The following is a 12,812-nucleotide window of genomic DNA, read 5'->3' as shown; positions in this document are numbered from 1 at the left end:
CGGGGCGGGGGGGTGGCTTTTTAGCAGAGGAGCGGACGGCGGTCAGAGCTGGAGGGCTTCAGACCTCCGGCCCTCACAGCAGCCGCCCTCCTCCCCTGCAGTTCCCAGTCTCCGGACTTGACTTCTGAGATCAAAACGGGACACATACCCGCCTCTGTGGTTTTTTTTTTCTTCTTGTTTTTCTCTTTAAATTGTACGGTGTATTTGTTGTTGCGTGACTGCCGATGGTCGGATTTCAATTTCAGACAAAATGGCACATTTGAAAAAAGTCACCCAACAGCATTGTGCATGTAAATGTCAACTTGTTGGTGGTTTCGCGGTGGGCGCATGGACATTTTGCCTACTTTTGAGGCACGAAACATTTCGGCCTCTGAAATGGCAGAAATGTTTGCACACCCCCAGCAACAAAAACACAAACATTATCGATTTCGCTTCTAATATCTGATTTAATCTAACACTATAATAAAAGACCAGATGTATGTTTGTCCATACATTAAGTTTGCCCGTTGTCACCACTACAGGGAGCTGTTGGGTTAGGATATGCAGTGGTCCTACTGTGTCAATGAACACCTGCACTTTGGCCTATGTACACGGACAGGACTGTACACTACTGCTAACATCATTGTAGCGTCTGAGGGGGAGGAGTTGGGGGGATTTTCGCTCCTCAGAGTGAATTGTGGGTGGAATGTGTCATGGCGAGCGAGCGAGAACTAATGCATCTTTATACATAAACGCAAAACAGCCCCGTCTCAATATAGTGTCGCATTAACTGAGACACAAGAATAAAAGGATATTTTCCCCATTGAAATGAACTGTGTTGTAAACACCGGCTCATTGTCATTATAAACCATGGTTTCCCTTATGCTGACTTTAATCAAAAGTGATGGAAACTGACACGATCAGGCGTAGAGAGATGGGGGAATTAACCAAAGAAAGGGGTGAAAAAATTAAGCATTATTCCCCCCTTTCATATGTTGCTGCTGTTGAGGGTAGGTTCGGCAAAAAAAATGTTGGATATAGTGGTCTAGCAGAGGACGGATATGAGTGGGGGCTCTTAGGAAGGTTTCACTGCATTTCATGTTGGTGTTGTGGGGGTATTGTAATTTCTCACATGTGCAGTTCATTGGTAAAAACATGTATGTGTGCAGGTAGGAAGCAATCAATGGCAAAGCCAACATTATTCTATGAGCTTTTGTACAGTGGCAAGGCTTTCTTTGTCGCTAGGCACAGGCATTGAAAGTCCAAATGCTCGCCCCATGCTTTGCAGCTGTTGCGGGCATATGTTAATCAGATTTTATGCTGTGCCAGTCACCACCATCGTGGTTTTCCAGCAGTGCCCGGGCACACGCGGGACGCATGCCATGCGCTATCATTTGGCAGGGCTGTCGCATCATTGCCAGGTCCCTGCGCCAGTTCACAACGTCTGCCATCAAACGCCCAACTAATCTAAAAAATGTCCAAGTACTGCAATCATTTGCCACAGTACTCACATCCTACGCCAGGCTTTGCCACCATTTGATCTATGTTGGCATTCTAGTCCCGCACACTCAGACCATCCTTTCAAGACATTGGAATCCAATGCTCAGACCTTCTCAACGTACGCAGGCCATTGCTGTCACCGTATGCCGGCCATTGCTGTCATATGTCAGGCATTCTCGCATCATGCTTTATTAGCATTGTGATGGTGGTGCTGGAATGAGGCACGGGATGAATGCATTGTAGTGCCTCGTCTTGGGTGCTACATTGTCTGCCCCACCCAATCCTTCCAGCCATCACCTCTTTTGTTTGGTATCCAGTGATAATGTCACTCTGAAGATGGCCGCCAGGTGGCGATATTTCTTTTAAGATGCACCCTCCAGACAATCAAACACTTTCCCCAAATATTCTAGGATTGGAGCTAATTTTTGTTTTATTGGTCAAAAATAAATTCAACCTTTAACCTCAATACAAATTAATCACGAGAAAAAAGAAAAACTTAAAATGCTCAAATTATTACATACAGAAGTCTAAAGCGACTCAAAGGAAAAAATACACAATATTAAACTTCATTCTCTGTAAACATTGAACTAAAAAATGTGTAACTGTATTTACAATGGAAGTAGTTGATCCTGACAAACCGTAAGTCCACATATGGTCTGTTGAGAAAAAATGGTCCCTTGTGTACTTCTGAAAAGCTCCGATTCACAAAATAACAATAGATGTCCCGACGTTTCTCTCGCTTTCTCGTCCATGCAGAATCTGCAAAATGCAGCGTCCTCTTTCACAAGGCTTTATTTCAACAGAATGTCTTAGTATACGTCAAGTTCAAACGGAATCTTAGGAAAGTGGAACGAACAGATTTACTAGAATAAATCGATGAATATGAAGCTAAAGTGCTTTTAAATGAATGACAGTGGAGTATGAATGGAATTCCGTCACTGTATTCGCCCAATCCTCTGTGTAGAGAGACCTCTTTACCACCCGTATGATCAAGTAAAGTACATCCTGGCTCAGCCAACAACAATAAGGCAAGCCCCTTTATGTTGGACCGGGCTTGCAGATTTCCAAGCTCGCAGGCTTTACCAAAGTCCAAACCCAACCAATACACTGTTGGCACCAACATCTTTGTATAGCGATAGATATCTCCAGAATGCTCTGGCCTTCAGTGAAGTAATGCACAATTCCTAGCCAATTATTGAATGTGGTGTCACATTTAGGAGACAATGGACTCTTCTCCAAATCAAGGCTTCTAATTCGGGCAGATATTCTATTATTTCCGGGTTATATATCTCAATCCCGTACAATAGTTTGGGAACAATCTTGCCCCCAAAAAAGCACAAAGCAGGAAGTAAAGAGAACTTGCCGTACTTGGAGATGACCAGGCTTAGTTGATTCTCTAAATTGATAGCCTTAGTATTCCACCAAGAACGAGTAGATAGAACAGAGGATTTGGAGTTAATCATGAAACCAAGATAAAGAAAAGAGTCAACGCTCTGCACAGGTTCCGTCTGGACATACCACTTAAAAGGAGCTGGTTTCCTAGTATTCGCTGGTTGCATTACCTTTATCTTAGCTAGATTAACAAAGTAACAAAAAGGGCGCCTGGATAGGCCCTGAAATGCCCAGGAGGGTACTTCAGAATATTTAACAAATAATCAGGGTGAGAGATCACACATATGGTTGGTTCTATATTGTACTATCACACACTCGTAGATTAAATAACAACTGTACTACATCTGTTGGAACAACCAAAGAAGTGGTCACTTAGTTATTTATTGTGTACAATAATTACTTCATTCTTTATGCATTTTTCAAGACAGACCCAAACAAACGAACATTTCTTACAATATTGACAATGTGGTAATACCACTGTGTACCATCCAATTTAATCCAAAGGATTAGACTCCACAACAATGCACATGTTCTATCATTAGTGACCCAATGTTTTACAAGTGAACGTGTGCTCTCCAGGGAAAAATGCAACACTGGAGTATCAAACAATGTACAATCTAACACATAATACAGAACATCATAACAGGAAAGTCGACACTATAATGTTTCGGCCAAGTGTAGCTATTTCTTGAAGCTTTTGGTAGGTGGTGGCCTTCTTCAGGACGGGGGAGAAGTGTTCCGTGGGGTATCTGTCAAGGGAAAATGACAGAGGGGAGTGTGAGTTTCCCTCTTCAGCTGGTCTCCCTTTAACGATTTTTATAGTTCTTTACACTTGGTTCAAACTTGCCATTTTGCGATTCTCAATCATCACAGCCCGGTATCTTATCGGTCTCCCCTTTGATTCACCGGCTGTGATGAACCCCTTGGCTTTTCTTCCTGTTCCACGGGCGCAGGAGCCTCCTCTGTCCCGGTTTATCGGCATAGGCTTGTCCCGTGTATCATCATAATCTGCCGCAAGACACTTGCTATTGTTTGCAGCCTTAAGTTCTCCTTCGTGAAGGTTCTGCGGGCTTGGGATGAAAAGGGCAAAGTCGCTTCTCTCCTTGCCACCCTCTCGCTTCTTGCCGGCTTTCTCCTTCTCTTGAACTGCTGCACCGTGTTAGCCGTCTCGTCATGCCGTCTGCCATGCTAGCCTTTCTCACCGTGCTCGTACTGTGCTCTTGCTCCACCTTTTATCCCTGTGGGGAAGGGAAATGGCTGTCGGCTGTGTGTAATTCTGATCAATTGCCTGACTTTGCCTGACCCTCGTATTGGGACATGTCAGGTAAACGGCTCTGGTGTTAGTCCATTGTCTATTGTGTGGCCTGAAAGTGTTCGTGTCGGAAAAAGGTGGGGGCGGGGGTGTAGTGGTTTTGAATGTCCTGCGAAAGAGGATGGGGGAAAAGGTGTTAAAGGGGGGGATACTGCGTCTCACCCATCTGTGCTGAGCCATGGATAATGCTCATGAGTCAGGAAAAAGGCCTGTCTTTGAGCAACACTTGCATCCGTGTCCTGGCATTGAATGTGAGGTGCCATAGGTCGGTTGTCATGCTTTCACGGTGTGAGCAGTAGTAATAATCTGCAATGATTGGATGACCTTTGTCCAGAGCTTGGAGTTCTTTCTTGCACATTTTGTGTTAAGCCCGGATGGGACAGGGAATGCCATGACCGGCTAATAACTCAAGGCCACTCCTGGGCTTGGTTGTGTTGGTTAAATAGCTTAATGTATTAAGCGTTTTCTGGCGAGATGCTGTTTGAATTATTTGAAGACTTTAATACTTAAGGCTGATAAATCCGGCACTATTAAATTTATATTGGTCACCCTTGTTACTAGCGAGACAACAGCCTTTTGCCGACAGGACTTTGATGGAATTTTTACTGAAAAAAATCAATAGAAAAAAGTCATATATAGGGGATGTAAGGGGTTAAAAGGGATGGGGAAGGGGTTGGGGAAGGTTAAAAAAAAAACACAGGGAAACGGAGGCTTGGGAAGCATCCCCCCAAATTACAAAAAAAAGAATTGATGCGTTTTTTCGATGGATTGCCCCCTGAAAAAATCCATCGAAAAATCGATTGTCGCCAAAACAACACATAACCGTTACCGACAGGGTTGTCAAATAGCAACAGAAATGATAACAGGACATTGTCCACCAGTTACCAGGCAAAACATGGAGCAGGGAACTTAGCAATAACTGAATAATATGCAAAGGCCACCACCTACCAATGCAAATGACATGTTTTATACCACACTTCTTTTATTTGTGAACCTGTACACCCCCTGCCCTACACAGATGGAAGTCAGTTGTGCTGTGGCTATGTAATATACTCAAAGAGGGCGACCCCGGTTGTACAAAAACACACACAATTATATCATGGTTTCAATATGACAAGGTTATTGTGTTTTTTATATTGTGTGTTACAGACTAACGAAAGAGTCGCCACAGGTGTTTGAACCCAGTACATTCCCTATAAACAAAGAAAATGCATCACTTTACCCACAAAAGAACAATTAATATAACCGTTAGAGGACTAAAAAATATACACTCCCGCCCCTTGTGTATTCTGTGGGGTTTAGCATTGGTGAAGAGCTAGACAATAGACATGTTTCGTATCTGGTATCTGTAGCGGACACCAACAATCATAAACAGTCGACGACACGTCTGTGTTTTGGCCAGTAGCAGTTCAACCAGCTATTACTACTATGGCCTTCCTCACATTTTCTGTGGTGCGATTCCTGCTTGACTTTAGTTTCACGGTTTATCGTGGCACAGTCATGTTTGAGGTCTGGCCACGTGGTCCTTTGACTTGGACTCAGTATGATCTAACTTCTGGTATCCTTGTAGTGCCCCAGTCAAACTATCGGGACACAAGGACGGAGATGGGTGGAGCCTCTCCGGTATCCAAACTTGAAAGGAACAGTCCTTGTTAAACAAGTGTGAGGCACTCGTCCTCGCCCGAGCCTGTCGCTGGGCCTCTACGAGGATTCTACATGGAGGCCCCTTTCACAGGGACCAGCAGGTTCCTCGCTGAGGTCCGATTGTGATCGATGTGGAAGGGGCCGGGGCCAGAAACGCAAAGACTGCCCTCTTAACGAGGACAAGTACAGTGGCAAAAGCCAGAACCCGTGTGTCACATATCGAATGGCAGCAGCATCACCAGAGGCCCAGGTTTGGTTCAGAAGCCAGAGTTCAAACGGAAATGGCCGGAAGACCTGCTTCCTCCCACCCCAATCTACACTGGATTCTATTAAATGCACATTTCATGTATTGGTTTTTGATCCTGCTTTCATTACTGCGAAATAAAATGAACCTATTACGGGTATATTGTTGAGCTGCTGCCCAGTCTTCTCACAAAGCAAAGTACTTCCTTTATTTAGCACATTAAATGTGCGCGTAGAGAGCGTAGGTTACAGGCGGTCTTTGCTCGGCCCTCAGGCTGTCAACTCCTTTTGCCTGGGCAGTATCCAGAAGCGTGCTTGAGCTCATCACCACCTTTCCTTCTACTCCAGGTTTCGACTACATTGGCACATGACTGACTGGTCACTTAGGGTTTCATGTTCCCAAAGGCAGCCTTTCTTTGTTCTGCCATGCCAAGGCCCCTGTGATAATCTGCAGCTACTCCATTGCTTGATCTAGGATTTTGCAACTGAATGAAGCTGCAAGGAGGAGTTGTTGGTAGGCACATCAGTTATAATCCATGCACCCCACAGCTGCCTTAGATAGGTTGCCAGGTGTAAGTTAGGTCCCCCTCCACCTCCCCAACATCATTTTGAAATGGACCCCCACAGGAGCCCTGGCATCTTCAACCTGCACTGGTCAGAATAGTAGATTAAAAATAAGTTCATCTGAACCCCCTTCTACTTAAATAAATACAGATAGAGGTTCACTCATCTTACCATTTCCCGCTGGTTGTCAATCACGGCCAGTGAGGAGTTCCATGAAGCGCACGCTTGTTTAGCAGCGTCCCAGTTTGCATCGACTTCAGAAAAGAAGTAACACTTGTTCCTGAACCAGATCCAGCCATCGCCACAGGGTGGCAGCACTTCACTGTTCTTCGCGTTTTCCGCACTGCTGGCAACACCTGTAGCAGGGGCCTGTGGATTCTCCGCTCTGCTGGCCACGTCTGGAGCATGGCCCTGTGGATCCGGGCACTGGCTGCTCTTTAGAACTGTTAAATCAGGAAGCAATGTTAGAGTCAGGAGAGAAAATCTACAGTGCAGGTATTTATAATAACAGCATTTCCCCCACCTTGACCAATGCTCAATAGCGTGTGTGACTTGTGTGAGGGCTGGATACATGGGCCGTTGGGTACAAGGTGAGAACCCCTGGCACTGCGAAACCCACACTCCCCTCTGTCATTGTCCCTTAACAGATACCCCACAGACTTCGAGAACACTTCTCCCCCGTTCTGAAGAAGGCCACCACCTACCAAAAGCTTCATGAAATAGCTACACTTGGCCGAAACATTATAGTGTCGACTTTCTTGTTATGATGTTCTGTATTATGTGTTAGATTGTACATTGTTTGATACTCCAGTGTTGCATTTTTCCCTGGAGAGCACACGTTCACTTGTAAAACATTGGGTCACTAATGATAGAACATGTGCATTGTTGTGGAGTCTAATCCTTTGGATTAAATTGGATGGTACACAGTGGTATTACCACATTGTCAATATTGTAAGAAATGTTTGTTTGTTTTGGGTCTGTCTTGAAAAATGCATAAAGAATGAAGTAATTATTGTACACAATAAATAACAAAGTGACCACTTCTTTGGTTGTTCCAACAGATGTAGTACAGTTGTTATTTAATCTACGAGTGTGTGATAGTACAACATAGAACCATATGTGTGATCTCTCACCCTGATTATTTTTTAACTATTCTGAAGTACCCTCCTGGGCATTTCAGGGCCTATCCAGGCGCCCTTTTTGTTACTTTGTTAATCCAGCTAAGATAAAGGTAATGCAACCAGTGAATACTAGGAAACCAGCTCCTTTTAAGTGGTATGTCCAGACGGAACCTGTGCAGAGCGTTGACTCTTTTCTTTATCTTGGTTTCATGATTAACTCCAAATCCTCCGTTCTATCTACTCGTTCTTGGTGGAATACTAAGGCTATCAATTTAGAGAATCAACTAAGCCTGGTCAACTCCAAGTATGGCAAGTTCTCTTTACTTCCTGCTTTGTGCTTTTTTGGGGGCAAGATTGTTCCCAAACTATTGTACGGGATTGAGATATATAACCCGGAAATAATAGAATATCTGCCCGAATTAGGAGCCTTGATTTGGAGAAGAGTCCATTGTCTCCTAAATGTGACACCACATTCAATAATTGGCTAGGAATTGTGCATTACTTCACTGAAGGCCAGAGCATTCTGGAGATATCTATCACTATAGAAAGATGTTGGCGCCAACAGTGTATTGGTTGGTTTTGGACTTTGGTAAAGCCTGCGAGCTTGGAAATCTGCAAGCCCGGTCCAACATAAAGGGGCTTGCCTTATTGCTGTTGGCTGAGCCAGGATGTACTTTACTTGATCATACGGGTGGTAAAGAGGTCTCTCTACACAGAGGATTGGGCGAATACAGTGACGGAATTCCATTCATACTCCACTGTCATTCATTTAAATGAACATCACAAAAAAGCAAAGCACTTTAGCTTCATATTCATCGATTTATTCTAGTAAATCTGTTTGTTCCACTTTCCTAAGATTCCGTTTGAACTTGATGTAGACTAAGGACATTCTGTTGAAATAAAGCCTTGTGAAAGAGGACGCTGCTTTTTGCAGATTCTGCATGGACGAGAAAGCGAGAGAAACGTCGGGACATCTATTGTTATTTTGTGAATCGGAGCTTTTCAGAAGTACACAAGGGACCATTTTTTCTCAACAGACCATATGTGGACTTACGGTTTGTCAGGATCAACTACTTCCATTGTAAATACAGTTACACATTTTTTAGTTCAATGTTTACAGAGAATGAAGTTTAATATTGTGTATTTTTTCCTTTGATTCGCTTTAGACTTCTGTATGTAATAATTTGAGCATTTTAAGTTTTTCTTTTTTCTCGTGATTAATTTGTATTGAGGTTAAAGGTTGAATTTATTTTTGACCAATAAAACAAAACAAATAATTATTATATATTATTATTAGTTCCAATCCTAGAATATTTGGGGAAAGTGTTTGATTGTCTGGAGGGTGCATCTTAAAAGAAATATCGCCACCTGGCGGCCATCTTCAGAGTGACATTATCACTGGATATCAAACAAAAGAGGTGAGGGCTGGAAGGATTGGGTGGGGCAGACAATGTAGCACCCAAGACGAGGCACTACAATGCATTCATCCCGTGCCTCATTCCAGCACCACCACCACAATGCTAATAAAGCATGATGCGAGAATGCCTGACATATGACAGCAATGGCCGGCATACGGTGACAGCAATGGCCTGCGTACGTTGAGAAGGTCTGAGCATTGGATTCCAATGTCTTGAAAGGATGGTCTGAGTGTGCGGGACTAGAATGCCAACATAGATCAAATGGTGGCAAAGCCTGGCGTAGGATGTGAGTACTGTGGCAAATGATTGCAGTACTTGGACATTTTTTAGATTAGTTGGGCGTTTGATGGCAGAAGTTGTGAACTGGCGCAGGGACCCGGCAATGATGCGACAGCCCTGCCAAATGATAACGCATGGCATGCGTCCAGCGTGTGCCCGGGCACTGCTGGAAAACCACTATGGTGGTGACTGGCACAGCACAAAATCTGATTAACATATGCCCGCAACAGCTGCAAAGCATGAGGCGAGCACCTGGACTTTCAATGCCAGTGCCTAGCGACAAAGAAAGACTTGCCACTGTACAAAAGCTCATAGAATAATGTTGGCTTTGCCATGGATTGCTTCCTACCTGCACACATACATGTTTTTACCAATGAACTGCACACGTGAGAAATTACAATACCCCCACAACACCAACATGAAATGCAGTGAAACCTTCCTAAGAGCCCCCACTCATATCCGCCCTCTGCTAGACCACTATATCCAACATTTTTTTGCCAAACCTACCCTCAACAGCAGCAACATATGAAAGGCGGAATAATGCTTAATTATTTCACCCCTTTGGTTAATTCCCCCATCTCTCTACGCCTCATCGTGTCAGTTTCCATCACTTTTGATTAAAGTCAGCATAAGGGAAACCATGGTTTATAATGACAATGAGCCGGTGTTTACAACACAGTTCATTTCAATGGGGAAAATATCCTTTTATTCTTGTGTCTCAGTTAATGCGACACTATATTGAGACAGGGCTATTTTGCGTTTATGTATAAAGATGCATTAGTTCTCGCTCGCTCGCCATGACACATTCCACCCACAATTCACTCTGAGGAGCGAAAATCCCCCCAACTCCTCCCCCTCAGACGCTACAATGATGTTAGCAGTAGTGTACAGTCCTGTCCGTGTACATAGGCCAAAGTGCAGGTGTTCATTGACACAGTAGGACCACTGCATATCCTAAGCCAACAGCTCCCTGTAGTGGTGACAACGGGCAAACTTACTGTATGGACAAACATACATCTGGTCTTTTATTATAGTGTTAGATTAAATTAGATATTAGAAGCGAAATCGATAATGTTTGTGTTTTTGTTGCTGGGGGTGTGCAAACATTTCTGCCATTTCAGAGGCCGAAATGTTTCGTGCCTCAAAAGTAGGTAAAATGTCCATGCGCCCGCGGCGAAACCACCAACAAGTAGACATTTTCATGCACAATGCTGTTGGGTGACTTTTTTCAAATGTGCCATTTTGTCTGAAATTGAAATCCGACCATCGGCAGTCACGCAACAACAAATACACCGTACAATTTAAAGAGAAAAACAAGAAGAAAAAAAAAACCACAGAGGCGGGTATGTGTCCCGTTTTGATCTCAGAAGTCAAGTCCGGAGACTGGGAACTGCAGGGGAGGAGGGCGGCTGCTGTGAGGGCCGGAGGTCTGAAGCCCTCCAGCTCTGACCGCCGTCCGCTCCTCTGCTAAAAAGCTCACCCCCACTCCTCCCCCCTTTACTGATGCAACCTCTATCGCTCAGTGAGAGCCGCTGTGACTGACGGCGGATCACCAAGGACTTCTGTCCTGCAGATACACACACACACGCTCACCTGCAATGCAAGCTGCCAGGACAAGTATGACGAGCACCAGGACTGATATATAAACAGCCAGAAATCGGGGTCCGGTCGCTCTTCTCAGGAAGCACGCGAGTTCACGATCTGCAAAAGAAAACACACTGTTCCACATAACGCAGCAATGACAGAAGTAATATTTTAAAAGACATGTACGTCATAGCACGTTTTACCCACTGGGCGGCGCTATTACTCTTCCAAAGAGGAATCCACAAAAGCACTCACTAGACCAAGTCCAGGATTTGTTACCGCCTCTCCTTTATTCAATCTTTCTTTGTTTATTTTGGCTACTTTCTTTCCATCTTCATTTATTTCCCTCCTTATCTTCTTCAGTGCGAGTGGACAGTTCCCGAGTAATGTTCTGGTCTCTTACACGAGAACTCCCTGTCTTGCAATTTCGAATCCCATAGCAAGTTCGACTTGCCCTTTAATTCGCCAGAAGTCAATAAAGGAGCACGTTATTACAGCGCTTAGAAACCGGGGGAATCCGGCATGAAGCGCAGTATAAGAACACAATGTTAGAATGTTGCTTTCTTCTAACATCCATTCTTTCTTTTGTTTCTGCCATACTTTGCGGTTTTCTTATATATGTACTTCCGTGCAGTCGCTTTATCCTTCCATGTTCTTTGTCCTTTGCTTTTTCTTTTTCATTCCATCTACCGATTATTTTTCTTCATTTCGTTTCTTCTCATTCGTTCTTTTTCTGTCACCTTATTTAATTCCATCCACTCATTTTCCTCGTTCCTTCACTTTCTCTTTTAGTCTTTCATTCTTTTCGCTTTCCCGGCTTTCTTTTCTTCCGTCAACTGATAAACGACACTCCGCCCTCCACTGACTCCTCCAAGGTTAAGGGCCTAATTCACAGAGCGTTTTCCAATGGGGTTTTGTCGTTATAAAACGCTTCAGTGAATTAGGCGCCAAGTTTATTCCGCTTGTCAATATTGCACTATCTGGTTGATAAATTAAGATGGAACACTTTGCCAATCTTCTTGATAAAAAATAAAATCAACCTAGAGCCCCCGTCCGTGAACATGATGAGCAGAGGAATCGCGTGCCAGCCCTTCCCATGATTTACAACTGGGAACACATCCGCACTCTTCCAACCTGGAATAAGAGGATGGCTGGGACTAGTATCCGCGCAATGGAATAAGAGAATGGCTGGGACTAGTATCCGCGCAATGGAATAAGAGGATGGCTGGGACTAGTATCCGCGCAATGGAATGAGAGGATGGCTGGGACTAGTATCCGCGCAATGGAATAAGAGAATGGCTGGGACTAGTATCCGCGCAATGGAATAAGAGGGTGGCTGGGACTAGTATCCGTGCAATGGAATAAGAGGATGGCTGGGACTAGTATCCGCGCAATGGAATAAGAGGGTGGCTGGGACTAGTATCCGCGCAATGGAATAAGAGGATGGCTGGGACTAGTATCCGCGCAATGGAATAAGAGGATGGCTGGGACTAGTATCCGCGCAATGGAATAAGAGGAAAGCTGGGACTAGTATCCGCGTAATGGAATAAGAGGGTGGCTGGGACTAGTATCCGCGCAATGGAATAAGAGGATGGCTGGGACTTGTACCCGCGCAATGGAATAAGAGGATGGCTGGGACTAGTACCCGCGCAATGTAATAAGAGGGTGGCTGGGACTAGTACCCGTGCAATGGAATAAGAGGATGGCTGGGACTAGAATCCGCACAATGGTATAAGAGGATGGCTGGGACTAGTATCCGCGCAATGGAATAAGAGG

The 12,812-nt window shown here is 44.4% G+C and overlaps 1 protein-coding gene across 2 annotated transcripts in view; it reads right to left on the bottom strand.

Moving 5' to 3' along the window:
• Positions 1-12,812, bottom strand: part of LOC138580169 (uncharacterized) — a 123,030-nt gene that overhangs the window by 101,261 nt on the left and 8,957 nt on the right. For both annotated transcript variants that reach the window (XM_069650499.1, XM_069650498.1), the window contains exons 2-3: positions 11,046-11,153; positions 6,806-7,077 (exon numbers count right to left, since the gene is read on the bottom strand). In XM_069650499.1, the coding sequence (XP_069506600.1) occupies positions 6,806-7,077; positions 11,046-11,153 (380 nt within the window). The remainder of the gene's footprint in view (positions 1-6,805; positions 7,078-11,045; positions 11,154-12,812) is intronic.

The sequence above is a fragment of the Ambystoma mexicanum genome, chromosome 3p (genome assembly GCF_040938575.1).
Source record: "Ambystoma mexicanum isolate Mex_15411 chromosome 3p, UKY_AmexF1_1, whole genome shotgun sequence".
In the NCBI taxonomy this organism is placed as follows: domain Eukaryota; kingdom Metazoa; phylum Chordata; class Amphibia; order Caudata; family Ambystomatidae; genus Ambystoma; species Ambystoma mexicanum.
The sequence above is the reverse complement of the archived record's forward strand: the minus strand, read 5'-3'. Positions and strand labels throughout refer to the sequence as shown.